Source organism: Perognathus longimembris, chromosome 1 (genome assembly GCF_023159225.1).
Source record: "Perognathus longimembris pacificus isolate PPM17 chromosome 1, ASM2315922v1, whole genome shotgun sequence".
NCBI lineage: Eukaryota > Metazoa > Chordata > Mammalia > Rodentia > Heteromyidae > Perognathus > Perognathus longimembris.
The window spans coordinates 45,089,222-45,116,862 of record NC_063161.1 but is presented as its reverse complement, the minus strand read 5'-3'; the positions used below and the strand labels follow the sequence as shown (position 1 = coordinate 45,116,862).

Sequence of the window (27,641 nt, the reverse complement as noted above, 5' to 3'; positions counted from 1 at the left end):
CTGGCGTCTCCCAGACGCTCTCCCACATCCCACACAAAGAATTCCCCTTGGTGTTGGGACCAGGTATGTCTCCTAAGACAACTGGACAAGCAAGTGACAGAGCCTGGAAACAGGTGCTCTGAAGATGGTGTGGGGGAAAAGGAGCAGAGGAGAAAAACTGTGGCTTTATCTCTGTGTGCAGAGCTTGGGGCCTAGCTCTTCTCCCCTTGCCTCTCACCTCAGAATTGAGGGTTCCAGCCCTCCCTAGCTCCAGACTGTCCCCCTGTATGTCCTACCGGCAAGGGAGTTGGAACACTGGGAGGATACAGAGTGTAAAGAAAAGAACTGGCCATTGTTTTCTCATTGGTTCTGCAGGAAAGGCTTCTCCAAGGCCATTAGCCTTCTAGAAGGCTAGCTGGACTGATATGCAGCCCTTAGTAAACAGAAGTACAGCAGAGCTCCATTCTTGTGTGAGGCCATTAAGAGAAAAACCCAGACTCTGCTCATTGACCAGAGGTAGATGGAAGAGTCTTGCTGGTAGGTTACTGGCAGGGAGAGGGGTTCCTGTAGCCTTGATGTCATTGCAGCCATCGTTGCCTCTCAGAAGCCTCCTTCCTCTGTGCTTAATATGGCCAGATGCCTTTTATATGCATTTGACTGTATTTTTTTGTGTTTTCTTTTTTGGTACTGGGGATTGAACCCAGGACGTTGCACTTGCTAGGCAAGCGCTTTGCCACTGAGCTACATCCCAGCCCTTTTATGTGCATTTGAATTCCCATTTGAGCTTCTCATGTGAATCTGAGTGTATCTGGTTGGGGCAGGTGTGGGACTGAGGGGAGCTGCAGTTGTTTTTGTCATGGTTAATCACACTGAAGACTATCTTTTTGGTGCTTTTGGTCTCTATTCCTATTTTCCTTTTTTAGCTCATTTCTGATGGTGGGTGTGATTGGAGAAAGGCAGGGCTGGGCTCTCTAAACACTATGTCTAGTGTTTCTGAATCCTGGCTTTATGGAGGTCAGATTTTTTTCTCTGTATTTTGCATCTCACCCCCACTCATTACAGTTGCTTTTAACATTCTTAAAATACTTTAGAACTCTTGTGTGTTTTCCTGTTGTTTGGTTTAATAGAACATACCGGAGTCTGTTCCTTCCCTAGGCTTGGAACCCATCCCCTGCCATGCCAGTACCATGGCTGCTCCTCTCAGCCCCCAAACAGATCTGACTTGGAGGTTACAGGAGCCCATCAGGAAGGCACAGCAACCACGGGGAGGGCTCTTAGATTTGTGTTTTCAGCCAAAGAATTTGAAGAGCTGCTCAGCCTGGGAAGCCTACTGGTTCTGAGGAGGTGACTGCCCTCGTCAGGGAGGTGAGAGATGACAGTATTTGCACTGAGGGAGACCAGACTTGGCTGCTCCACCTCTGGCTAGGCCACCACTGCCCCATTCCCTTCCTCTTCCTACCTCGCTGGTTGGTAAGCTTCATGCCCCCTCCTCCCTCCTCCAGTGGCTCCAGGGCTCATTCATGGTGACTCCCAAGTCACTGGGGCCAAGACCTAAAGGTGGGCTGCTGCATGGCGAGAGCCCCTGCTGAATGAAATATTGCATGGGTCTTTGGCAGTGGCTTCTAGAAGAGAGACTATTGCAAATCGAGTGTAGTGGCGCATGCTTTTGTAGTCCCAGCATGCAGGGAGGCGGAGACAGGAGGACTTCTAGTTCAAGGGCAGCAACAACAAAGAACCAGTGCTGCTCATCTGCTCAAGCCTCCGGGAAGGTGGTAGCATGGTACATAGCGGCGCAGAGTAAGCAGTTTGCTTTCCTTAGCCAAGAGCAACACTTGGGTCAGGTTCAAACTTGCTCTCACCCTCTTCTAGCCCTTGAATAGTGTGATCCAGAGAAATGGGCGGGGGTCATCACAGCCAGCCAGTCTATACTGGTAGGGCCTGTAGTTTGTGCCATGTTACATGGATTCTTCCGGATTGCCTTTCAAGTCAGCCACTCCATTTCTGGACAGCTTGTCTTAGGTCTGCAAGCACTGGCAGACTTGAAGTTTACTCAGCCTTTCACCGCCCCCCCTTCCAGTTTTCCCTCAGCAGCTAAAGCTAGCCTGCCGCTCTCTCCCTCCACATGACTGTAATAATGAAAAAGCTGGGTGCGCTCATCACCCGTCGTGACCACTGCTTTGGCCTTGGCCTTTCCACTTGTTTTCAATAAGCATGTCCAAGCCCATCCCCAAACTTCCTCATCCTTGTTATCTACCTCAGCCTCACAATTCAACAAGGGCACCAACCAACACCTGACTCCCAGCATCTTGTCCTTGTCTTCATGAGGGTTAGGAAGCCGGGGCTAGACAGAGCTCTTGAACAAATGCACTCTCCTGATCGTTGTTTCTGGAATGTCTTCTCTGGGTATTCTGGCTCACTGTCTATCCTAGAAGAGTGTAAACCCCAGACAGGTCTATTTGGTAGGACCTACCTGTGGCAGGCCAGGGGAGACTGTGTGGTGACCACTTAGGATAACTAAATGGTTGGCCGTCCCAGATCGCTACCATTGGAGCAGAGCTTAGAACCTGAGAATTCATTAGTGGGGCTACCAAATAATGGAGAAGGTAAGCAAGCACCAAAGAGGGAGTCATTTTAGGGCTGGAAGCAGATGTCTCCCACCTCAACTCCACTGGTCTAGAGCATGGAGGAACTGCTTGCTGCCAGCCTAAAGGGAGAGGAGACTGTCACTGTCTCAGCCTAAATAAACCCCCCACCCCATTGCTGGTGTTGACTCCAACACATACCCTTCTGGTCCACACTGGGTGGGTGGATCCTGTTGTATATCACCTGGAGAAGAAATGAGTTTAATTTATACTTAAAACACATTTTGTACGTTTTTCCTTATGCAGAGACTTCTAGTTTTATACTTTTCCTGCGTTAAGGCCAATGCCACCCTTTTAGCTTCTTCCTTTTCTGACCCTTGTTCTTTCCGTTACCTGTAATTCGCTAAGAGCTTCATTTTGGCTTACTTCTTTTTTAAATAAAATGTAAAATCCAGAGTGTTGTCTTTTTTTTTGGTCAGTCCTGAGCCTTACTGGGCACTCACTGTCCCTGAGCCTCTTTGTGCTCAGAGCTAGCTCTACCACTTGAGCCACAGCTCTACTTCATTTTCTGGTGGTTAATTGGAGATAGTCTCATGGACTTTTCTACCCAGGCTGGTTTCAAACCATGCTCCTCAAATCTCAGCCTGAGTAGTTAGGCTTACAGGTATGAGCCACTGGCTCCTGGCTTGTTGGTAGTGGGCCTGTATTTGCTACCCCAGGAACATAGGGGCAGCTTGGAAAGAAACCTCTGCTTACAAGGAGGCGGAGACCAGCACACGGACTCTCATTCTGTCCTACACCTCAGATTTTCCAACAGGAGCCTAGCGCCTGCTCATCCCCACCGCAGGGGCGGGGGAAGGAGGTGCACGGGATTCTAAGGTGCTTTTGCAGAAGTGGCCAGGCTGGGAGGTAAACCTGTCTCTCAGACCAAGCCAGTTTTATCAACATCCAGTCAGCCCCCCTTTAGGTATGGATGAGAACCAACGCTGAAAGGAACAAAGACACAGAGTCCTTTGAATCTCTATCAAATGTGGTTTTTATTCAACTGACAAGCACTTTTCTACAGCTGCACTTGTGGAACATCACATGGCAAAAACAGGTTTTTTTCTCTAGGCTTTTTTTTTTCCTTTTTTTAAACCTTATTAAAAATGAGATTGGTCCTAAAAATATAGAAAGAAATAAATTTAAATTCACAAAAAACTGTACATTATCAAAAAGTCACTAAAACACCACATTTGGTTATATAAAAAGTCAGTCCCTTTTGTTGTAAAAGGAACATGGAAACTTGTTGGTGTTGATGGTGTGGTTTCTTAAGCTGTTACCAGACTAATGGGAGGGGAACAGAGGGGCGGGGTGGGCTGTCCTTTCGCTTTAACCTGCCTTCCTTACCAAATCCGCAACATGGAAAATCCACCTCACTCCAGGGGCAGTGAGGATGAGGAAAGAAACGCTCTTCCAGTCAGGCCTCATCCCCACCCCACCCCCGTCAGCCCTAACTTCTTCAAAGTGAGTCTAGGACTCCACCCCATTTTAAGAGTGCCTGGTCCCCAAGGAGAGATGGAGCTGGGAGAGGAACACAAAGCAGGAACGACTGAGACTTCACTCAGTCTCCACCTCACCTCCAACCATGGGTTGCTCTAGTAGTACATTTTAGGCCAGGAAAATTGCCATGGGGAGAAAAGTGGAGCCCCCAACTATAACAGTTCCAAACATCTAACACAAAATTTGTTACGGCGCAGTTATTTAGATAAAATATAAATATTTATGCATAATATAAAGTCAATTCAAATATTCTTCAATCCACCTCTTATTTAAAAGCAAAAAAAATCTCAAATAAAATTAAAAGTTTTGAGGTTTATCTGACAGAAAAGGCGACTTTAGAAATAGGCTATGGGGCGAAGGGACATAAAGGAATAAAGGGACTGCCCAGGACCCGCGCTGCCCCCCCCTCAGTGCTGCCACCGGTGGAAGGAACGCCCCCTCTCACCTGGAGCCCTCCACCCACAGTGAACGCGCTCTGCTTAGGCCGGCCAGCAGCCTCCTCCCCAGTGCAAGTACCCGTAATCTCTAGTGGGAGGGGCTCTGCTGAGCAGGAAAGCAGGGGGCTAGGGGCCCATGGCTATAGCTCGGAGTTAGCAGCTTTCCTCTCACATGTTGGGGGCTTAATTTGGGCACAGTCACACACAGGGCAGTGGTGGACCCCAAACCCCTCCTCCCAGCCTCTCCTGTGCTCCAGGGTCTCTGCTGCTAGGGAAGGGGGTCTGGGCTCTGAAGTAGATGAAGAAAACACAACCACCCACAGACGGTCATGGGTTAGGAAAGATCCAGTTCTACCCTTCTCCCCGCGAAAGCTTCACACTCAAAGTGACTGAGAGGAGAGGCAGTTCCTGCTGAAAGATTGCACAGTTTGAAGAGGCTGGAAGAGAAATACCAGGAGAGAGGAGAGAGAGAGACAGCCTTGTCCCCAGACAAAGAGTTCCTGTGGCTTCCCAAAGATAAAAGTATTAGTATGCAACAACAGGAAAGGCGGGAATAGAAACACACTTGGGGAGACTGAATGGATCCTATCAAACAAAACAGGGTCACTCGCGCTTGCTCACTCTAACTTGGGTGTCTAGCGCACACACACACACATACACTCACATACACACACATACGTGCAAACACAATGCCGCTCTCTCGTCCTTTCTCTGAGGCCAGTCAATTGCTACATGGCCTCCACTTCGGAGGTGCACCCCAACTCAGCAGTAGTTGTCCCTGAGGAGTTCCCAAGAGGGAGATTTGGGAAGGAGGCTGGAAGGCCCGGGTGCCTGCCTGCCCGCTCCCCAGCCACCGAGTTTCAGAAAAGGCTGGAAACTCAGCACGTGAGGAGGACACAACATTTTAGAGGGATAGTTACAGGCAGGAAGATGAGGACAGAGAAAGACAGGGACCTCTGAACTTTTTTTTTTCTTTTGAAGGAGAAAAAGATTGGGGAGGAAAGAACCCGTACACGATAAGTTTTCTATTATTGGATGAGAGAAAAATCTGCAAAGTGGGGTGGGAGGAAAAGGAAAGAAAGAGGAGGTGAGAAGCGGGGAGGGGACTGAACATGGAAGCAGCATGTCCAGGGCCCGGTGTCCGGCGACACGCTGGGAGTTAAGTCCACTTTACTGGCCGTCACTGCGGGTCCGCACACAGTACAGAGTGTTTCGGTTTCACACATTCACTAGAACTATTGCTATTGTTAAATAACCCCAGAGTGCTGGGGCGTACGGGGAAGGAGAGGAAGCGGGAGGAGGAAATAGGGACTTCTTTCCCCTCCCCATTTTTAATCAGGAAAGAAAACAGAAAAGAAAAATTCTTTTTCTTTCTTTCTTTTTTGGCTTTCAGTCCAGGAGGACCTCATCTCCGCACCTCTCACTGGAGGAGCAGGAGAGGAAGGGAAAAAAGGGGACTGGGAACAAAGGATGTGGGTGCTGCCGAGGGCAGGTCAAAAGCCAGGGTTCTAGCTGACTTGGGTCAACCCGGGGCAGCGTCAGCAGGTGAGAACGGCAGGTTTTTCTGTTTGGGAGGTGAGGAAGGAAGGGGCCACAGGGCGACTCCCACCTCCCGTGCCTCACAGATTGGCCTGTTTTCCCTGATAAAACTCCTCCCAGCGGCTCTCAAAGAAGCGGCGCATGATGTGCCCAGCCTTGCCGACTTCAGAGTCATCCTCATTGAACGTCTGGCAGTTGTCAAAGACCAAGAGGGCATCAGCGGCAAACTCCTCGGAGCTAGTGTACCTGCACAGAGATAAGGGGTGGAGTTGGAGGCACTACGAGCTGCACAGGAACGGAGCACCAGAGACCTGGGAATGGGGCTTAGTGGTCCTTGTCCAGCATGCATAAAGCCCACATACATAGAAAAGGCCAGAAGTGGCGCTCTGGCTCAAGTGGTAGAGTGCTAGCTTTGATAAAAAAGAAGCCAGGGACAGCAAGGTCCTAAGTTCATCAAGCCAGGACTGGCGAAAAACAAAAAGGAGGACTAGAGGAGTGAGCTTGTACTTACCCTCCACGGAGCAGCCGTTCCCGCATGGTGGAGAAATCCATGGGGTTCTTGATGATGCGCCGGTACCCACTCACCAAGCGTGGGTTCACAGGCTCCAAGAAAGGCCAGGCGGCATCATGGGACTCCATCTCCATCAGGATAATTCTGTCAGTGCAACAGTGATGCCCCATCACTGGAGGCTCCCAACTCCACTCTTCCAGCCACTTTCCTCTGCCAGAAGGAGAGCCCGCTATCCCCATGGATCCCAGCCATCCCTCACTCAACTCACTCGCAGAACGTGAGATCTTTGTGCTGGCTCCGCATGGAGAATCGCCGCCGCTTGGCGGGAGACACACTGAGCCCTTCTGAGTACCGAGGCACTGCCGGGCTTTCCTGGCCCCTTGATGGTACTCGGCGTCGGCGGCTATCACCCTCTGGAAAGTTCAGCGAAAAACTACTCTTGCGCTTCTGGCCTCGCTTTGGGAAGCCAGGCTTCTGAGTGAATTCTTCCTCTACCTGCTGAGGACAGGAAATGGTGGGATCAGCAATGGCCAAGGATGCATTCTGCTTCCCTTTGGGTTCTTCAGAATCCCTTCCTCAATGTGCCTAAGGCTTCAAAATAGTTTTACCTATCAGCCAGCGTGGGAATTTCAGTAAAGATGGGAAGGAAAAAAAAAATTTAATTATCCTCCCCCCACTTTTTTTTTTCCTGATCCCGGGGCTTGAACTCAGAGCCTGCATGCATCCCTGAGATTCTCTTTGCTCAAGGCTAGTGCTCTACTGCTTGGACCACAGTGCCCCTTCTGGCAATAAAACTCTCAAGGACTTTCTTGCCCAGGTTGGCTTTAAACCAGGATCCTCCGATCTCAGCCTCCTGAGTAGCTGGAATTACCGACGTGAACCACTGGTGCCTGACTTTCTGGCTTTTTTTTTTTTTTTAATAGAGGAAGCAACGGAGACTACAGAATTTAAGTGACTTATCCAAAAAAGGACCAGAGTCTAAGTACCGTAACACCCTGTCATGAGCTCATCCCGCAGAGACTGAGGGCATAATAAGGGAGATCTGTAGGTTTGGTGCTAAATGAGAAGAAGAAAAGAAACTTACTCCAGTTTGGGAGAATGAAAGCCTTACCTGGGCTAAGCAGACGGCACAGAACCAATCACCTTCTGGGACAGCCTCCATCTTGGGCCGATGGCAGTAAATGTGGCAGCCACGGTCACACCCATCACAAAGCAGAAGGAACTCATCGTTGTCACCCTTCCGGCAGACAAGACAGGTCTAGACCAAGGTTGTGAAGAGGAAGGATGAGCTCTTAAAGCCTCTCCCTACCAGTGACCCTAACTACCTCAGCCTGCTTGCTGTCAGCCTCTGTGGGATTTCCCAGCCTCTTACCACTTTGTTGACAGACTTCTCCCAGGCAATGGACCGCTCCAACTGGCTCACACACAAGCACACCTGGGCTGCACTCCTGCACCGCTCAAGTGTCTGACGCCAGACGCGAACTCGAGGAGTGATCTCATATGATCTACAGAGGGAAAGCAGTAAACCCGAGGTGAGGAGAAAGACCTGTTAATGAGAGGAACTTCTTCCTTCTCTCTCCAAGACCTAGCATGGGGGGAGCGGGGGTCACTCACATCTCTGTTGTAGTGCCCTCAGAGGCACCATTGGGCGTGCTGAGCAGGGCCTTCTCCAGCACTACCTCATGGGCTGGCCAGAGGGGCTCCCGCAGGTACCGTCGCTCCACGTTCTGTTCCAAGGCAGCCAGTCGCATCACAGCCAGGTCCAGAGGGTTGGTACTTGTTCGCGGAGGTACCAGTCCTTCCTTGATCCGACCTCTCCAGGTGATGTCCTCCTGGGAGTCAGGCGGATGCTCACAGTAGGCCAAATCTTCACGAGTAGAATCTGGGCTAGGACATGTCCAGCCCTGTGTGTGGGAAAGAGGAGCAAAACTCACTGTGAAAGAGGAAAGTCAGGAATAAATAGAAAATAAATGACCATGGAAGGTCATTCCTAATGTGCCTGAGTCCTAGGGCTTGAACTCAGAACCTTGGCACTGTCCTTGTTGCTCAGGGCTGGCTTCAAACTGTAATCCTCAGACCTCAGCCTCCTAAGTAGCTAGGATTACAGGCGTGAGCCACAAGTACCTGGCAGATTTAAGGTTTTAGTGACTTTTCCAGAACAACTTGCTACCCACGACCAATCCCTTTATACCCGAATTTGCAGATCCGACAGGATAACTCGCTGCTCCAGCTCCTCTACCCACTGAAGCACAGCTAGGTCTGTCTCGTATGTCTTCTCTTTGGGGGACCAGCCCATAGTCTCTTCTTGAAAGGCAGCTAGCTGGCTGGGCTCAAAGATGGGATCTAAATGAGAAAGCAGAGGGAGGTCCATCAAGTATTATCCATAGCAACAGCTCAACACTTACCTTGGTCTCCTCAGCTTAGGATGTGTCAAAACTATTTACCAGTCGAGGGGCGTAAGCACACTTCCTGCAAGAAGTCCCTGTGCTTGTTAAGGTGTTTGTGAAGTGCCTTCTCCCGAATGCCTCGAGGATGGAGAGCCTTGAGTATAGCATCCAGTGTCTCAGGATCTCGGATCCACCACCAGCCTGAGCACATCTCTGCAAGCAAAGGATATACTTGTGGGATGGGTGGTGAGGGACAGGCAGGGTGGAAACCTATTACGAATTCCACTGCCCACACTAGACACCACTATTACCTAACGCCATTCCACTTAAGACTACTAACCAGGAGGAACAGGCTGGGCTGTCAACTGGGATAGGTAACGGTGCTCCATCTGTTTGAAGAACTTGCTAGGAGGTCTCCCTCTCCGTTTTGGCTGCCCTAGAACTGTAGGACTCTGTGACATTTCTCCAGAGTCACCTGCTCGCCTCTTAGGGACTACCCCGGGCAAGGGAGTAGAAGAGAACTGCACTGGAAAACAGGGGTTGGCAGTACTGAGTCTATTCATCTGTGAAGAAAAGACAAACACAAAGCCCATTGATATCTTACATTTATAGGTTTCGTCAACTTCAGGCTGCAGTCAGGCAGTGGAGCCTGCACACTAATTCTGACTACTTACTGGCTTGGAAAAGGCAGGCAGCTGAGGAGAGGAAGTGGGTTGGTCCTCAGATACTGCAGGGGGTGGTGTAGGGGCAGCATTGCAGGGTATCTGGGCTGAGAAGCTAAACCAGGGTGCTTGAGGACCAGGGCCAGATTCTGTCTCACCAAGCTCTGGCTCCTCTGGGGGCTGTGATGGGGTGGGGTCTAATTTTCCTGGGCTGCTGTCAGGTGTGAGGACTGAGCTGCTCAACAGGGAGCCATGGCTCTGAGTCTGGCTCAGCCAAGACAGGAAGGCTGACTGGCTAAGGTCATGCTGGCTCTGGCCTAGAGACAAAGGGGAACCTTCTGGCTCCAGAAATCCATTATGGGATTGAGGATTGGACTGAGGCTGGGGCTGGGCAGGAGCCGGAAGCTGAGGATGGGAATGAGTCTCCGGCTGAAGCTGGGCCTGAGGTTGTTCTGAATCCTGGCCTCTGACAGAGGACTTAATGTGCCTAGGTTGCATAGACGCAGGCTTAGTTTTGCGGGGTCGGCCTCGAGTCCGGGCAGGAGAAGCAGTGGGAGTGTCGGAACCAGGTAACTCCTTCTTCACAGACAAGAGGGTGGGGCTGGGTGCTGGGCAGGCTGCCACCATTGGGGAGTCAGTTTCCTGCTTTACTGCATCTTCAGGAACTATACAGACGAATAAAAGAGTTTAGGACAGACATTGCCATATAAGAGGAAAACAGACAGGTTATACCCTTTTTCTCTTGGACTTAGTCCCCTTCTTTTTATGCTGAAGAGCTCAGGGACAGTGCCTAGGCCCAGAGTTCAAGCCCCACAACCAACCAAAAAAAAAAAAAGAGAGATGGAAGTTGATTCTTAATCAGCTTATAAATCTAATGCTGATTATGATCACAGTTTATTCCCTGGATACTATATTCATTGGCATAATTAATTGGAGATAACCCAGAAGTGGTCCAAGTGGAGATAAGAGTCTCACGGGTACTTTTCTGCTTGGCCTGGCTTTGAACAGCGATCCTCAGAACTCAGCCTCCTGAGCAGCTAGGATTACAGGTGTGAGTCACCAGTGGCCAGCTTCAATGGCATCTTTTGCAGTATTTTTCTCTTTGTATTTGTGTTGGTACTAGGGGCTTGAACTCAGAATCTGGGCACAGTCTCTTAGCTTTTTTGCTCAAGGCTGGTGCTCTACCACTTGAGCCACAGCTCTACTTCTGGCTTTGGGGTGGTTAATTGGAGATGAGAATCTCTGGACTTTTCTGCCTGGCTAGCTTGTAACAGAGATCCTCACATCTCAGCCTCTTGAGTGGTTAGGATTATAGACGTGAGCCACCAATGTATGACCTTTTTCTTCTTCCTCTCTCACAACATGGTTGCACTATGTAGCCCAGGCTGGACTCCTGCCTCAAACTCCTCAGCTAGGATTATAGGTGTGCGTACGACCATGTCCAACTTAGCACAGTGCTAGGGAGTCAGACCCAGAGCCTCAATCTGTGCTTACTACTCCCTCCAGCTCTGTTAAGCAGTACTACTGTAATTAGAAATATTAACTCACTTTAATCATTTTCGTACTTTCATGAAATATGTATGCCTCATTTACAAATGAAGAAACAAGAGTATAGCTAGTAAGTGGCAACACAGGTATTTAGGCAGTCTTACTCTAGGGCCTCCTTTTTTGTTTTCCTAGTCCTGGGGATTGGCCCAGCAAGCCTTGAGCCTATCAGGCAAGTACTAGCCTCATCCTCAGCAGCTGTTTGTGCTTGTAGCCACTGCTACACTGACTTTCACAGACACGAAAGACGCCCAAGAGTACTAAGTAGACGAAAAGGAAAACTTAACTTGTGTTAGGACTCACAATTGAGGCTTACACATACACACCTACCTAAGCTCCCCTCGGATCCTTCCACAAAGATCCCAGCCAAATATGGCAATACCCAGTAGCGGCGTCTGTAACGGTCTTGACCCAAGGAGACTGCCCGGAGCATCTGAGATGAGTACAGCAGCTTTTTGCGAAAGAAGAGCTGACGCTGGGTAAGCAGAGGGAACGAAAAAGAAGATGAATAAAGAACATTTCCAGGTGATAGTGGTGAGTTCATCTAGTGTGTGGAAGGTTCCCTATACAACCTATACTACTGAAGGCGATCAATTCTTGCCCAGCCCGCACTTTCAGCTCTCAGGGTTAGAATTACAGTACCTTGCTGAGTTTTTCTATCTGACGCTCTAACTCCGGAATGCTAGATGTTGTAGCATCAACCTGGAGAGAGACAAGTGGAGAAAAAAAGAGAAGATACTGGAGTCAAGAAAGAGCACTATCTACCTCCTCACTTCCACTTTCCTGGTCTTGGGCTAGCACCTCTCCATCTCGTCGACCTCTACGGCCATGGGCAGCTGTTATAGTCTCTTCCTCTTCCTCCTCTTCCATGCCGCTGGTTTCCTCCATGATCCGAGAACTGCGCCTCCGCCCCAGACCTTCCTCTGACCCTTCCATCTCTATCTCAGGTCGCCCAGTCCGTTTGGCCAGAGCAGTTTTCAGTCTTGAAAACAGATAAAGAGATGAAAGGTCTCTGAAGGGAGGAACATGGTGATTCCAAAAAACATCCTGATGCCCCTGGTTAGCTCCTAAATCCAGGGAAGGCATCCTGTTCCAGGAGAGTACTGGCTTTGCTTCAGCCTTTTCCCTCTCTCCTCTCTGAGTTCAACTCTGTCTTGGTCTGCCTTACCTCCGGAGCCGGCCTTCAACAATCCACTTGTTTTTCCTGTAGCTCGACATACTCTCCAGAGTCTTGTCAATCTCACTGCAGAGGCACAGGACATAGGATTTTTGAGCAAAAGTGGAAGTAGAAAATTAAAAAAGGGAGGAGGGACTTTTAGGATAAATGGAGCTGTAATGAGTTCAGCCTAGAATCTACACTGGATGAATAGTAGAGAAACACTTAAGCTCTTCAGAAATGGCACCAAAATTTAGTTCCGAACCATTCCAACATCTTCAGAGCTTGGCAGACACATATCACCTAGGACTTCTGGCTGGCAAACACAGCACTTCACCCCACCAGGCACAGGACAATCATTCTCACCCTCAGCCCCTTACTTGATGATAAGGGTGGAGCCATTAAGCTCATGCACAAGGAAGGCCAGAACAGCAGCTTTCTGTTGAGGTGACTGGGCCTGAAAAGGCTGGGTGCGCAAGCTGTCACAGAAGGCTGGCTCCACTCCATATGCCATGAGGAAACAGCGCAGAATCTCAGACACATTGTCTCTTGTCAAGGGAATCTCAGACACCTTCTCTCCCAAGATCTTTAGGGACTATTAAAAAGAGCATATTGGGAAGGAGAAGAGAAAAGGGGAACAAGTCAAATTAGGTGAACCTGGGAGAGACGTGCAGTGATACAATAGGACATGGTAAAAGAATGAAAACGAGGAGCTGGAATATGGCCTAGTGGTAGAGTGCTTGCCTCACATACATGAAGCCCTGGGTTCAATTCCTCAGCACCACATATATGCCTGCATGCCAGAAATGGTGCTTTGACTCAAGTGGTAGACTGCTAGCCTTGAGCACAAAGAAGCCAGGGATAGTGCTCAGGCCCTGAGTTCAAGTACCAGGACTGGCCAAAAAAAAAAGAAAATGAGTGCAACAAGATCAGTGTCAGAAGACAAAGTAGAGGGGAAAAAAATAAGAAGACATAAACAGAAAGAAGCCGTATCTCCCTCACCTCTCCAGTTCATTCTGTACCCCAGGCCCTCCCAGCCTGTCTAGCAAGGGAAACTAACCTGACAGTAGGAGGGCAAGCCAGGATCATGAAGTGCAGCCTTCAGGAGTCGCACCAGCAAGTCTTGCACCTTGCCCAAGCTGTCACCTTGACACAAGAGTCCCTCCTGCAGGACCCCCAGGCTAGGCACATCTTTGGTAGGGTCAAAGCCCAGCACCTTGCCAAAACTATGCAGGAACTCCACTACAGTTAAGCAGTCTGAGAAGGCCCTACTGGGCAATGTCAAACCAGGAATGCGTATGAAGTCAGGTAGAGGCTGGAGGGATAAAAGTGGTAGGGTATCCTGTTAGACATACCAGAGGCAATAATTTGGATGTCCAGAAGGTCTTCCTTTAAGAATTCTTAAAATATAACCCCTCCATAACCCAGGAATGATTACTTTTCCATCCCTACCTGGTGGTCAGCCAGACACATATCTTCGGTGGGCTTCTTCATCTCCTCCAAGATCACTTGTTGCCTCTGTCGTTCCTCCAGGCGCTTCTGTGTAGCCAGGGTCTTATCTGCTTTACAAGCTGGCTTTGCTTTGGCCACCCCCTCCTTTTCCTTCATTTTTATCTTCTCTTTCTTTTCCCTCTTCACTTTTTCCTTCAGTTTTTCCTGCTTTACCTTTATCTTTTCCTTGTCAGCCTATCCGCCCAGGGCAAAGAGGAATATGAGTGTCATAAAGAACTATTCACCACCCTTCCCTGATTCCGGTCCCTTCCAAACTCACAGACCAGAAAAGTAACTGAACCCAAGACTGGCATACATGTGACTTGGAAAATCAGTTGGATGACTTCAAACTGATTTTGGGGGATGAGAATGCTCTTCAGTGGGACAGCATTTGTCATAAGCAAAGTGTTTGATCCTAGGCACTGGGGAGGAAAAATTAGACTTCAAATGTCTACATGCACCTACCTTAAATTTCTTCTTACTGTCCTTCTGCTTTAAGCTCTTGGTGTCTTGTTTCCGCTTGTTTCTGGCCTGTAAACCATAAGGGAAGTCATTTCTCCTCAAACTCTGAAAGCATCTTTACTTGGACTAGGAGTCAAGAACAGACAAGGGTGCTGGGGAGGAGAGGTAAGAGATGGGATTGTGAGGGGCAGGCGATGGGAAAATTCTCTTACCCTAGAGATGCCCACATTATTTATGAACAAGCCAAGGTCTCAAAACCAAACCCAAGTTCAAGGAAATGAAATGTGTGCTGCTACATAGCAGACAGCAGATGGGGGAGGTGGGGAAAAAAAAAAGATGAAGTAGGTGGTAGGAAAAGTTAAAACATTGATATCCCTTACCTGCCCTTGGATAGGAGTCTGACACTCTCCCCGTTGTGCCTTCTGCCTTATCTTCTTTTTATTTTTACTCATCTTTGCTTTTTCTTCCTCATTTGTTGTTTCTGTGAAGGCAGAAAGAAAAATGAGAGGTAGAGCTGGGCACTGGTGGCTCCTACCTGTATGCTAGCTACTCAGGAGGCTGACAGGTAAGGATCTTAGCCCAAAGCCAGCATAAACAGAAAACTCACGAGACTCTTATCTCCAATTAGTCAGCAAAAAGCCATAAGTAATGTGTATCTCAACTGGTAAAGTGCTAGCCTTGAACAAAAAAAATAAGCAAGAGCATGAAGTCCTGAGTTCAAGCCTCAGTACTGGCACAAACAGAGAGACAGAAAGAAAACTGATGCTTGGTATCCTAACAGGTAGCATATACCAGGCACCCCTCCCAAACTATCTATAGTAATTTGTTGTTATTTTTCAAGTATACATAATAAGATGTTAGGGGAAAATGTAGCAGGAGCACCTGTATTAGGACTGTATAAAGAACTGAAATGGTATCTCTTGCCCAGAAACAGCAGCCCCTGGCTCCAACTGGAGTACTTTGGAAGTAGTCCAACTGATAGAAAAGAGGCCACAATGACAGACTATCACTTCAGCCTTTGTCTTTCCTAGGCTACCTGACAAGGGTACGAATACACAGAATGATTTAGTGGAGAAAGCACTGAGAAGGGTAACAGCCAAACTGTCTACAGGGAAAGAGGGAAATAAGTGGTAGCTCTGGTTAAACACAAGATCAGCAGTAAGATCAACACTATAGAAGCTGTTGCTATGCTCAGCTTGCAAGGCTCCTTCAACTGGGGGACAAAGAATCTGAATTTGTTTTTGTAAGACTGAATATTAAAGTGTTATTCTATAAACAAGAGTGTATTTTGTAATCATTTTTTGACATGGCAGTACTTATATTTTTATTTCTGACAAATACATTTTTTTTTTTTTTGGCCAGTCCTGGGCCTTGGACTCAGGGCCTGAGCACTGTCCCTGGCTTCTTCCCGCTCAAGGCTAGCACTCTGCCACTTGAGCCACAGCGCCGCTTCTGGCCGTTTTCTGTATATGTGGTGCTGGGGAATCGAACCTAGGGCCTCGTGTATCTGAGGCAGGCACTCTTGCCACTAGGCTATATCCCCAGCCCTGACAAATACATTTTTATAGCACTTCTTTAAGGTGTCATGGGCACAGCAATCACTTAAGGCTTCTATTAAAATGAGACTTATTCTAGGTCATATAATCAGAAGATAGTATGGGAATCAGAAGATTAAATTTTTCACACTATTCTAGGATAATGGTTTACTAAAAAAAAAAAAAAAAAAAAGACATTTACCACCTGTCTTTTTTACCTGTCTATCCCACTAAAGACTATCTTTTGAATTCAAGTGTGAATTTAGAATCTCCACAACAGCAGTAATTAGCAGGGGAAAAAAATAGACAACTGAACTCAATATAAGTAAGCATAAGGAAGTGCATGGAAGTCCTTCCTAATCCCTGGACCACATAACTAAACCTCAGGACAGCTCAAGGGTTTTCTAAGAGCAACTCAATGGAAGAAACTGACTGGAAAAGAAGTACCAAAGTTGCTGGGAGCTTGTGGTTCATGCCTGTGATCATCCTTAGGGAGCTGAGATCTGAGGAGTTCAAAGTCAGTTCAGGTAGATAAATTGTCTCCAATTAACCAGTAAAAAGCTGAAAGTGGAGGTGTGGCTCAAGTGATAGAGCATCAGCGTAAGTAAGGGAGAGCCCAAGGCCCTGAGTTCAAGCTCCAGTGTGTATACACACACTCTCTCTCTCTCTCTCTCTCTCTCTCTCTCTCTCTCTCTCTCTCTCTCTCTCACTCACTCACTCACTCACTAATGGGACCCTGATACTGTCAAAGAAAAGCTGATGCAGATTCATTCTGTCCAGATACCAGTCACACTCTTGGGGAACCTATACAAGCAATTTGGCAACTTTTCAGATACTTTGTGGAAGAAAACTCTCAAAAGAAGAAAAATCACCATACCTTGAGCCTCCAATTTCTTTAGGAGGCGGTTGTCTGTCTTACTCAAAAGCTCAGGGATTTTGACTTTAGGTGGCCGACCACGACCACGTTTCACCTTGGAGACTTCCTTGGTTTTAGCCTTCTCATTGTTCCGAGGTCGGCCCCGTTTGCCAGTAATTGCCTGAATTCTGGATGGAATCTCTTCTGCTGAGAGCTGTACCCACTGCAAGCCCTAAAGCAGTAAGGAAGACTATGTTACAATGGGAGAGAATGGATGCAGGACATTAAGCCCTCTGAACTATTTCAGACCTCCAGAACCTCCACAACCCTGTGAGAGGAAGCTACAACTTGTTTAATAACTTTCTCAGAGACCAAACCACAATTAGCCCTTGGACCAGCACCTCTGGTGTCTCTCTCTCTTCAAAGAAATCTCCAACAGGCATACGAGGACTAAAGCTGAAGTGCTCACGACGGACACCATGTACCACATTGCGACTCAGGTACTGAGAGAGGAAGAAATAAAGCAGCATTAGTGCAGCTGTAGCCCTACCATGGCTTTGGCCAGCAAGGGCACAAAACCAAACAGACTCTAGAACGAGCATAGAGGCTAAGAAAGGAGTCTACTTCCTATCAAAATAATCATACTGAAATTACCTTGATAACTTCTGGAAACTGTTTCATCCTCTTCCCACAGGGGCCGTAATACCAGGTCTCCCCTTGCCACCGGTGGCTTCCTTTCTTGATACGCACCTCTCTCCGCCACCTGCCAGAGAAGCACATGGGCCCTGCCACCAGGTCACACCCCTACCCACTTCCACTCCACCCAAGAGACAAACCTACTGTGAAGTAGACCCTCTGGAATCTATCCTGATTTTCTTTTCTTTTTTTTTTTTTTGGCCAGTCCTGGGGCTTGAACTCAGGGCCTGAGCACTGTCCCTGACTTCTTTTTTTTGCTCAAGGCTGGCCCTCTAGCACTTGAGCCACAGCACCACTTCTGGCCTTTTCTATATATGTGGTGCTGAGGAATGGAACCCAGGGCTTCATGTATACGAGGAGAGCACTTTACCACTAGGCCATATTCCCAGCCCCCCTGGTTTTCTTTTATGTGTGCCAGTACTGAGGTTTGACTCAGGGGGCTCAGACATTCACCCTGTTTGTTTAGCTGGTGTTCTCCCACTTGAGCTGGATATAGTACAAGAGTGGATGCCCTGTAGCCATCTATCTTAGAATTTTGCAGATGCAAAAGCAGCCTAAGCTCTTGCAAATACCTCAAGACCATCAGGAGGAAAGTAATACATTAAGCTGCACAAGACCAGGAAAACCTCCACCCCTTCTTTCTATAGTCACTAAGATAAGCAGCCAGAAACCCCTCCCTAGTGGCATTCAGGGTAATTATTGAGTTTCCAATAAAGAGGAAAGACCTCAGGGAATAAAGACAGAAAACAGAGCATTGGGAAGACAAGTAGGAGAGTAAACTTGCTGTTGATTCCATGAAATGACTCAGTAGACTTGGGCTTAGGAACTCTTGAGCAACAGATTATTTGGGATTAGCCTTTTCTTTCTGTCAAACTAAGTGGAACTCATCAGACTTGCTAACTATGAAGAGTCTACAAGGGTTGGGGTAAAGAAGATTCAGGAAGACAGTTTTTCCAAGAAGGCCTTTGGTGTTAGCTGGCTTGCTCATTCAGTTAAGTTATTGGTCCAGCATTTAACTCTCTAAAGAACATTAAAAGAGGGCTAGTGGCAAGAGTGCTTGCCTCATATACATGAAGCCCTGGGTTCAATTCCCCAGCACCACATATACAGAAAACGGCCAGCAGTGGCGCTGTGGCTCAAGTGACAGAGTGCTAACCTTGAGCAAAAAGAAGCCAGGGACAGTGCTCAGGCCCAAGCCCCAGAACTGGCAAAAAACAAACAAACAAAATCACTCTCTATTCATTCCTACCCCATCTCTCTGAAAACAGGACAAGGCAGCTAGTTTGGATATCTGAGTTCTGGAGAAGATCCCAGCTGGAGACCCTTGTCAGAGGAAAGAATAGGTATGAGATGATAGACCTTAAGAAAACCTAAGAATCTTATGCATGCCAAGGAATATTATTATAAATAACTGTCTTATTATCTACTCCCTTCAGGCCTCAGATAAAGAATAGCTCCCTTCTTCCCAGAATCATGCATTAGACTTGTCAAGGTCAATGCATGTAGCAATCTAGAGCATTTACCCATGTTGGAGGGGAAAACGGACTTCTTCTGGAGTGGCAATACGTCTCCTCAGAACATCACCTTGGGGGAAGATGGAACATCCAGGTTAAAAATTAAAAAGTTCAAGAAAGCTAGCTAGATGCTGGTTGCTTATGCCTGTAATTCTAGCTACTCAGGAGGCTGTGAGCTGAGGATCATGGTTTGAAGCCAGCCTGGGTAGGAAAGTCGATAAGACTTTTATCTCTAATAAAATTACAAAAGCTCAGGGACAATACCGAAGCCCTAAGAGTTCAAGTACCAGAACTGGCAAAAAATAAAATAAAATAAAAATAAAAAAGTTCAAGTAAACTAACAGGCTAATAGAGGAATGGATGCAACAAGGGGCATAAACTTCTGGAGACCAGTCAGGGACGGATATTGTAGATACTCACTGTTACCAGAAGTTTTGACTCCTTCAGAGATTTCTTCTAGGTCAGCAGCAGCTTCAGGGAAGGTGTGGACATCCTTGTTTGTTGGAGAGGCTGCTGGAAAAGCAGCTGCTGGAGAAGTTACAGGGGAGGCTTGTGGGGAAGCTACTGGAACTGTAAAGGAGGCTTCTGCAGAGACTCCTGGAAGGGTTGCTGAGGAAGTGGCAGAGACTGTTGGGAAGACTGATGGACAGGTGAGAGGGGAAGGTGCTGGAGAAAGTGCTGGGGAGACTTCTGAAGAGATTTTGGAGGAGGCTGTTGGTGAGACTGCTGGATGTAGCTGAAGAGTAGATGACTGGTCAGGGGCTGGCTGGGTTAGGGTTGGAGGGAAGTCTGAAGCCTGAGTCTCCATTTCTTCTTGTTCAGCATCACTGCCATTATTCATGTCAAAGCTGTTATCTGGAATCCAAAGAAACCGGGTGGGTAAAGGAAAAATGGCATAGAAGATAATCTAATCAGTTAAGCCTATACACTATGCTAAATAGGGTTAGTTAAAGGGCTTTTCCTGAGGACTGCAAAAAGCAATAGCTCTGGCTCCCCCTCCTCAGCCACTTATGAAAGTTAAAGAGCAAAGCTGCTGTCATTTTGTATAAAGAAGTATCTTTTACCTGGAGCCATAAAGGACTCTAGCCTCCTTTTCCTTGCAAATTCCAAGTCTTACAAGTTCTTCAAGACTGAGGACATAAGTCAGAGTACAGTAGCCTGTGGTTTTTTTAGTCCCACTGAACACTACCTTAGATATAGCCCTCTCACCCCCAAAAAGGCGCTCTTAGATTCCCCACTCCTAATGCCCTAACTATGGAATCTATTCTCCCACTGTTTTTACAGCACAAAGAATTCATTTACCTCTCCTCCCTTACCTTGCAGGACAGACTCGCCTAAGACAGGTGGAGAGGTGGGGCTGGCAAAGATAGAGGCTGATGTTTGACTATCATCTGCCAGGAGACTGAAGGCAGTAGCATTATTGAGGGACGGGCAATCGAGGGCAGAGATCACAGGGTTGTCTTCAAGGGGCAGCTTGTCCTCTGTTCCTATCAGCTCTGTGTCATCTATACCATAAAGTCCTCCACTCACTGGCTCTGTATACAGAAGCGAGGGAAAAAATTAGAAACCAAGACACTGAGGAAAATTCAGCATGAAAGATTTTCTTATGAAACAATGCTAAAAATACCTAACTCTAGTTTCTACATTGTGAAATTTGTTTTTTGTTTTGTTTTTTGCCAGTCCTGGGGTGAACTCATGGCTTGAGCTGTCCCTGAGCTTTTGTGCTCAAGGCTAACGTTCTACTACTTGAACCACAGCACTGCCTCTGGCTTTTTGATGGTTAATTAGAGGTAAGAGTCTCATGGTCCCAAACTGTTTCTGGTCCCAAACTGGCTTCAAGCCATCATCTTCAGATCTCAGTCTCCTGAAGAGCTAAGATTACAGGCTTGAGCCACTGGTGTTTGGCTCTGTTTGATTTTTAAGACAAGAGTCTTTGCTATATGTCCAGGCTGACCTTGGATTTTGTCTCAGCCTCCTGAGCAGTGGGATTACAGGCATGTCCCACTTCACCCATCTTTATTCTTTACAAAGAACATTGAAGTAGTTACACAAAAAGATTTCAACAACTCATCTTAATATTAGAAAAAATTTCAGTCCTCTAAAAGAGCAAAGTCATGAGACTATGAAAATAAAGGGAAAGATATTGAGTATATATCTATTCTATTCTTTTATAATAAAATGATTTTTCTCATACTTCAATGAGGTAAAAGGTTATTACTGTTCACTAGCTAATGTTTTCTTTTTAGAACCCAAATAGGCCAAACTGTGGAGTAGTTAAGTCCCTATTCAATGAATTATTATAGTCCAGGACTCTTGGACCCAAATGGAATACCAGGAAAGAACCTAGGAAATGACCCAACTCGGCTCAGAGTGCAGTTAGTTGGCCCAGCCAGACAGGGGCATGTAACTGCTATGCCACAAGGAAGCCCTAACATCCCAAATTCCCTAACTCCTTCTCTCTTTTACTACCTCTTCCAGGTAGTGAGAGCCAGCTACTTTCTGCCTAAACAAATGGGAAAGGATCTAGCCTCCAACTCACCTGGTGCCAGAGAGTCAAAGGGCTCAAGAGAATCTTCACTGAGGATTGGCGTGTCTTCCAGTTGATCAGGAAGATGTGAAGGATCATCTAAACAGCTCACGGTGGGGTCAGGGACCAGAACTGAGACCTCTTGGTGTAATGATTCCACAGAAGGAACAGAGCCATTGTAGCCACACATCTTGAGTTCTAGGGTTTTCCAAGAGAACAAAAGTCAAAACTACTGCCTTCAAATGCTTTAACTGGCTATAGTAGGCAAGAATATTCATTCAATTAACGTTTATTGCTGCTATGGTACCATTTATATGTTAAAAACCCAATCCTGTCAAGATACTTTGAGAGAGTAGAGATGTGCTGGTAAAACAAATCCTATAGTTGGGTTAAGATGGCTGGCTCATGCCTGTAATCCTAGCTACTCAGGAGGCTGAAATCTGATTGTGGTTCAAAGCCAGCCAGGAATGTCTGTGAGACCCTTATCTCCAATTAATCACCAAAAAAGCTGGAAGTGGAGCTGTAGCTCAGTGTAGAATGCAGGCTTTGAGTGAAAAAAAAACTCAGGGACAGAGCCCAGGCCTTGAGTTCAAGCTCCAGGATAAGCACAAAAACAAAAAACAAATCCTACAGAAATGATACTTTCTCCAAAAAGTGGAACAGAAAAAAACATTCCCATGTAGTTTTATAGGGTGATGACCCCTGTATTGGTTATAAGCTGCAAGCTAAGCTTTTTATCTATTTTGAGAGAAAAGATGAGTGGCTATCATATGTACTGATACCAATAACAACAAAAATCAAAACAAATTTGTATGCTGCCTGTTTCCTCCCTCCAGCACATGTCAGTTGCTGGTAGGGCTCAGGCTACTTCAGCAGCCAACTTGACCATGCTGTCTACTGCTAATGCCCTAACCCTTTCCTATATTTTGGAAGAAGCCCTTTTCAACAGAGAGAATCTGTTGGGGCTGTTTCAGGCTCGCCCACCTGCCCTCTCCAGGCCAGCAGCTATGCATGAGCTAGAAATAATTTGTACTCCCACTCTCGAACTGGTACTGCTGCCACAAAAACACCAGCCACTTGGCTCTGCTAATCACCAACATGCAAATCAGCCTCCACTGCAGAGAGCTGGAAAGACAAGTTTTCCTCAGCTCAAAAAGCCACTGTCCCCCCCAAGTCCCATTTTCCCTTTCCCATCCAGCTCATGGGCCCAGTTATACCTGGCTGTTCTTCTTCCAATTCCAGGCTGCCTACCAAGCCAGTGCCATTCTCTGCCACAACTGAAGTCAGCTCCTTTTCTGCTGCCTCATCAGGATGGACACCACTGCCTACCTCCTGGGAGGGCGCAAAGGTCTGGATGCTAGATCCCAACATAGGAGAAGTCTGTGGGGAGGTGAAAAAACTTGGGGGTCCATTGGGCATCACCTCAAAATTCTGGTCAGGAAAAGAATCATATAGTTCCGGTGAGTCAAAGTTAAGCCCCATGGGACTCTGGGTACCATTAGCCCAGAACTCTTGGCTCCCAGCCCGAAGGTTAGTGTTGTGACTTGGGGATGAAGGTTGCCGGCTGCCCCCAAGGATGCCATTCAGTGGGTACTGTCCTCCCGAGAACTGAGAGAGAAGGGGTGGGTCCTTGAGGTTGCTGCCAGGATTGGCAGGTGGGTACTGCGAGTAGTTCCAGAGACAGTCATAGGCCACGTTGGGGTGATGGAGGTGTGAGGTGCTGGAGGAGTGGGGAGCAGAGTTCAAAATCCCTGAAGTAGTAGTGTGAGATACAGTAGATAAGCCATTAACATTCACATCCCCATTCAAACCTGGCAGAAAAGGAGAGAAAAGGGGCAGTTATAGACATACATGGAAGTAATTCTACTACTAAAAGAACCCCAAAGTAATAGCCCTGACTAGAAAAATGGAAGGTGAAAAGGAAGGGGAGCCCCCTGTTATATTTAGCGTTTGAGTCTCTGGGGAACACCAAACCCAGATGCTCCTGGATGTAAGCTTAGTGACTGCTGTGGAGGAGGGGCTAGGGAGCTCTCCTGGCCTACCATAGATGCCAGCAGCAGAGTGGCTGCTGCTGCAGGCTTTTCTTTCAATGAAGCTGTATATAGACTCCCTACAGTGACTTGCATTCTGCCCTACTCTCTCCCTAGGAGACTCTTCCCTTGTAGGGACATGACTGAATTCTCTAGTGCAACCCCTTCCCTAATGCCTATTTGGCCCCACACTAGTACCAGAAGGGACAGCCTCCACCTCACTGGCACATGCAGATCCAGCACTTTGCTCTGGGCTAAGAATAGAATTTGCAGTCACCACAGTGACAAAATTCCAGCTCAGAGGCTAGGCTTAGCCCCTCCCAATTGGTCCTGAAGAGTAATATAAAGGGGGAAAAATTTTTCCCTGATCAGTACTGCAGAATTCATTCTCAACACCAATGGGAACATCTGAGATGACAGAGGAAACCAAAATTCCAAGTGGGGATCCCAGTGAAATAAAGGAATATCTATCTATCTGAAAGCTCCTTGTTGAGGACAGAAGGGAGAATGCTAAGTATAAGCCTGCTTTTTTTTTTTTTCCTGCTGCCAGGAAGGAGGGAAAGGAGGCTAGCTTCTTTTTGCTTCCAAGCATAAAGAACTTAAAACCCAAGCAACATTAGGAAAGTAATTGGTAGAGTCATGATTCAGAGTAATTGATAAGCCAACTCCAGGAAAAAAAAAAAAAACAATCCTGGCACCAACAACTTCCATCTGAAATGATGTCTTTCTTTCTGGGGAAACCAGAAAAGCCTGAAGTCCCCTTTTGAGTCCTACCTTCTATCCCAAGAGAAAGAGGTAGCACAGGCAATTCCCCCTCCTGCCCTCTTTTCTGCTGCACAAATTGAAAGGCAAATGCAGCAACCTTTACTCACCTTCCTTGCTTTTCCAAAGTAACTTCTCCAACCTCTAAAACCAGCTTCTCAGGGGGGCAAGCCTTTAATTTCCTATAGACCCACCCTGATTATCAGCAGCATCCCCTTCACCATTCTTTGGCAATAGCCAAAGAACAGGACTGACAGGAGAGCAGACTAAGATGGAAAAAGTACTCTGTCCTTTTCTAACCCATCCAACCTTAAGTCAAGAATGAAAGTGTTACTTCCATAAATCCCTTGAAGTTATTCTTGGAAGTTTGATTGAGTGGATCTGCTTCCTCTCTCACAACTTGCCAAGAAAGAGCTGTTGTGGAGTAGTTAAGCACAAAGTGGAGCCAACCTGCCCGTTCCCGCCCAGGGCCATGTGGCCCTGACACTCACTTTTCCCTTGCTGAGGGAAGTTCATGGGAGACCCGTTAGTGTAGAGGCCCTCCCCTGAGGAAGGAGAGGGTTTCAGTCCTGAGGCAGCAGGTGCGGGGGGAAGGCCAGTAAAGTTAAAATGGTCGTTTGCCTCCATTTCTGTAGGAGGGGAGAGAGAGAGAAGAGGAAAAAAATACTGGTGGTTAATCAAGGTTATATCACCTGGAATCTTCTAGAAGGAGGTACCCTCTATTTATCTGTTTCATATCTAGGCACTGAGAGGAAGAAAATATGCCCCCAACATGGGCAATGACCCCATAGGAAAGCTCTGTTTTTGTTTTCATAAGACACTTGAAATCAGGGCCAGCATACTTCTGAAGTCATGCTCCAAGCCTTTTGTTGTTGTTTGTGAGGCTTGAACTCTGGGCCTGGGCGCTGTCCCTGAGCTCTTCAGCTCAAGGCTAGTGCTCTACCTTTGACTCACAGTGCCACTTCTGTTTTTCTGGTGGTTTATTGGAGTACTTTGTTGCCTGGGCTGGCTTTGAACCGTGATCTCAGATCTCCTGAATAGAGTAGCTAGTATTAAAGGAGCCACCAGCACTTGGCTGCTCCAAGCCTTTATTTTTAAGATATGCCTTTGTTCTTTTGCTGGGGGGGCAACATTGGACTCCAATCTTCCTACCGCTGCCTCCCACATAGCTGAGGTTACAGGTATATACCACCAAACCTAGCCTGATTCTCTTTGTGTGTGTGCCAGTACTGGAGCTTGAACTAAAAAGGGCCGAGATGCTCTCCCATTTGAGCCAAGTCCCAAATTCCAATTTTTTGCTTGTTAACTGGTAATTAAGAGAAACATGGGGGCTGGGAATATGGCCTAGTGGCGAGAGAGCTTGCCTCGTATACATGAGGCCCTGGGTTCAATTCCCCAGCACCACATATACAGAAAACGGCCAGAAGTGGCACTGTGGCTCAAGTGGTAGAGTGCTAGTCTTGAGCAAAAGGAAGCCAGGGACAGTGTTCAGGCCCTGAGTTCAAGGCCCAGGACTGGCAAAAAAAAAAAAAAAAAGAGTAACATGGACTACTTATCTACCCCAGCTGGCTTTGAACTTCGATCCTCAGACCTCATTTCTGAGTAGCTAGGATTATACTTCTACAGATAGCTTATTTTCTGCAACCTCAATAACAATTTTGTCTGGCTGGTCCTGGACCCTGATATTCCTATCTCTACCTCCCCTAGAGCTGGGATTATAGACATATGCCACTACACTTAGAAAGTTTTTAAAAGGTATCTTTAGGCAAGTGTGGTGGTACACACCTATAATCCTAGCACTTGGAAGGCTGTGTAGGATGTTTGAGGCCAACCTGAGCTACATATTGAGTTCTAAAATACTGTATGTCTCAAACAAAACCAAAATATATAGCCAGGCAGACAGAGATCTAATGATCAAGATTCAAAGCCAGTTTGAGCAGAAAAATCCATGAGACTCATCTCCAATTAACCACCAGAAAACTGGAAGTGACGAGATTCTTAATCAGCAAAAAGCCAGAAGTGGTGGTATACTTTAGGTGGTAGAATGAGTAAAAAGGCTGAGCAAGAGTAAAGCCTTATGCTCAAGCCCCAGTACTGGCATAGAGAGGAGAGAGGACATTATTCAGCAGACAGGGGGCTGAAAAATAACCATCAGATCAATAATCCTGAATTAAAAGATATTTAAAAGGAAAGATTATTCTCTAATCTGCAGATTAGGTTTCTCCCAACGAAGAGAGAACTTTCACTTGGAAATGCTATGCCTGCAGAACCACTTCATCTCATCTTACATATCCTCTCCCCCAGTTTTACACAGTTGCACCCCTGCTACTGCATGTGGAGAAGACATATACCTTTTCTCTATGTCCTCTGAACTATATCCTCTAACTCGATGGGTCATAGTTCATTTTTCCATTCTCTATCCGAATCCATGAGTAAACTAATGACCTTCTCTCTGCTACTCTGTGAACGCTCAACATATCTTCTTTTTACAAATTCCATATTAGCAACCATAAGGGGATAGTTGATAGAAATTAGAGAAGTAAATGGAATAAGAAGTTATCTGGTAGTGAGCTGTTGCCTCACCTGCTCCACTACAGGGCGACAGGAACCATTTCATTTACAAGCTTCCTAGACACAAAATACTCTGTGATGTACAATGCGGTGAGTACCAGGTAACAAGCTCTTAGTTCAAATCCTAGTTCTAGTATCTGCTAGTTCTTTGACCTTGGACAAGTTACTGAAAACTTGCTGAGCCTCACCTTCATCTTCCAGAAAAGACTGTGCATTAGCAGTGCTGTGAAGATTAAATAAGAAAATCTACATAAAATAAAGGCCCTGGGTAGTGTCTGCCATTCAGCAGGCAATCAATAAACATTAGCTATTATTACTGGACAAGAGTAAAAATATTTCATTTTCAAAATGATTATTGGCCTAAAAAGGTATAAATATAATTGAAAACCAATATCAATATGGGAGATTACTACAAAACTAGAGACGTTAGGCACTAGTGGCTCACACTTGTAATCCTAGCTATTCAAAAAGCTGAAATTTGAGGATTGCAGTTTGAAGATAGTATAGGCAGTATTGAGACTCTATCGCCAGTTAACCATCCAAAAGTCAAAACTGGTGCTGTGGCTCAAGTGGCAGAGCTCCAGCCTTAAGCAAAAAAATAAAGTGCCCAGGCCTTGAGGTCAAGTCCCAACAAAAACAAGGCGCTGGTGACTCACACCTGTAATCCTAGCTATTAAGGAGGCTAAGATCTGAGGACCATAGTTCAAAACCAGCCTGGGCAGAAAAGTCCTGAGACTCTCATCTACAACTAACCAACAAAAACCTGAAGTGGTAGAGTGCTAGCTTTGGGCAGATAAGCTTAGGGACAGCACCCAGGCCCTGAGTTCAAGTCCCACAACCAGGAAAAAAACAGAAAC

At 46.9% G+C, this 27,641-nt stretch overlaps 1 protein-coding gene across 8 annotated transcripts in view; it reads right to left on the bottom strand.

Annotated features, from left to right (window-relative positions):
- Positions 1–3,579: 3,579 nt before the first annotated feature.
- Positions 3,580–27,641, bottom strand: part of Baz2a (bromodomain adjacent to zinc finger domain 2A) — a 38,511-nt gene continuing 14,449 nt past the window's right edge. For 6 of the 8 annotated variants that reach the window (XM_048361475.1, XM_048361452.1, XM_048361482.1 and 3 more), the window contains 28 exons: positions 24,705–24,842; positions 22,639–23,232; positions 21,434–21,619; positions 20,211–20,429; positions 19,315–19,749; positions 18,904–18,964; positions 17,339–17,447; positions 17,086–17,187; positions 16,706–16,916; positions 14,674–14,774; positions 14,297–14,362; positions 13,793–14,026; positions 13,401–13,655; positions 12,721–12,935; positions 12,353–12,427; positions 11,986–12,166; positions 11,827–11,886; positions 11,515–11,659; positions 9,652–10,310; positions 9,318–9,540; positions 9,035–9,190; positions 8,782–8,933; positions 8,205–8,494; positions 7,963–8,095; positions 7,702–7,848; positions 6,859–7,088; positions 6,591–6,734; positions 3,580–6,325 (listed from right to left, as the gene is read on the bottom strand). In XM_048361475.1, the coding sequence (XP_048217432.1) occupies positions 6,160–6,325; positions 6,591–6,734; positions 6,859–7,088; positions 7,702–7,848; positions 7,963–8,095; positions 8,205–8,494; positions 8,782–8,933; positions 9,035–9,190; positions 9,318–9,540; positions 9,652–10,310; positions 11,515–11,659; positions 11,827–11,886; positions 11,986–12,166; positions 12,353–12,427; positions 12,721–12,935; positions 13,401–13,655; positions 13,793–14,026; positions 14,297–14,362; positions 14,674–14,774; positions 16,706–16,916; positions 17,086–17,187; positions 17,339–17,447; positions 18,904–18,964; positions 19,315–19,749; positions 20,211–20,429; positions 21,434–21,619; positions 22,639–23,232; positions 24,705–24,840 (5,685 nt within the window). In that variant the 5' untranslated portion in view covers positions 24,841–24,842 and the 3' untranslated portion in view covers positions 3,580–6,159. The remainder of the gene's footprint in view (positions 6,326–6,590; positions 6,735–6,858; positions 7,089–7,701; positions 7,849–7,962; positions 8,096–8,204; positions 8,495–8,781; positions 8,934–9,034; positions 9,191–9,317; positions 9,541–9,651; positions 10,311–11,514; positions 11,660–11,826; positions 11,887–11,985; positions 12,167–12,352; positions 12,428–12,720; positions 12,936–13,400; positions 13,656–13,792; positions 14,027–14,296; positions 14,363–14,673; positions 14,775–16,705; positions 16,917–17,085; positions 17,188–17,338; positions 17,448–18,903; positions 18,965–19,314; positions 19,750–20,210; positions 20,430–21,433; positions 21,620–22,638; positions 23,233–24,704; positions 24,843–27,641) is intronic. The other 2 variants (XM_048361460.1, XM_048361468.1) reach the window with 2 other exon arrangements.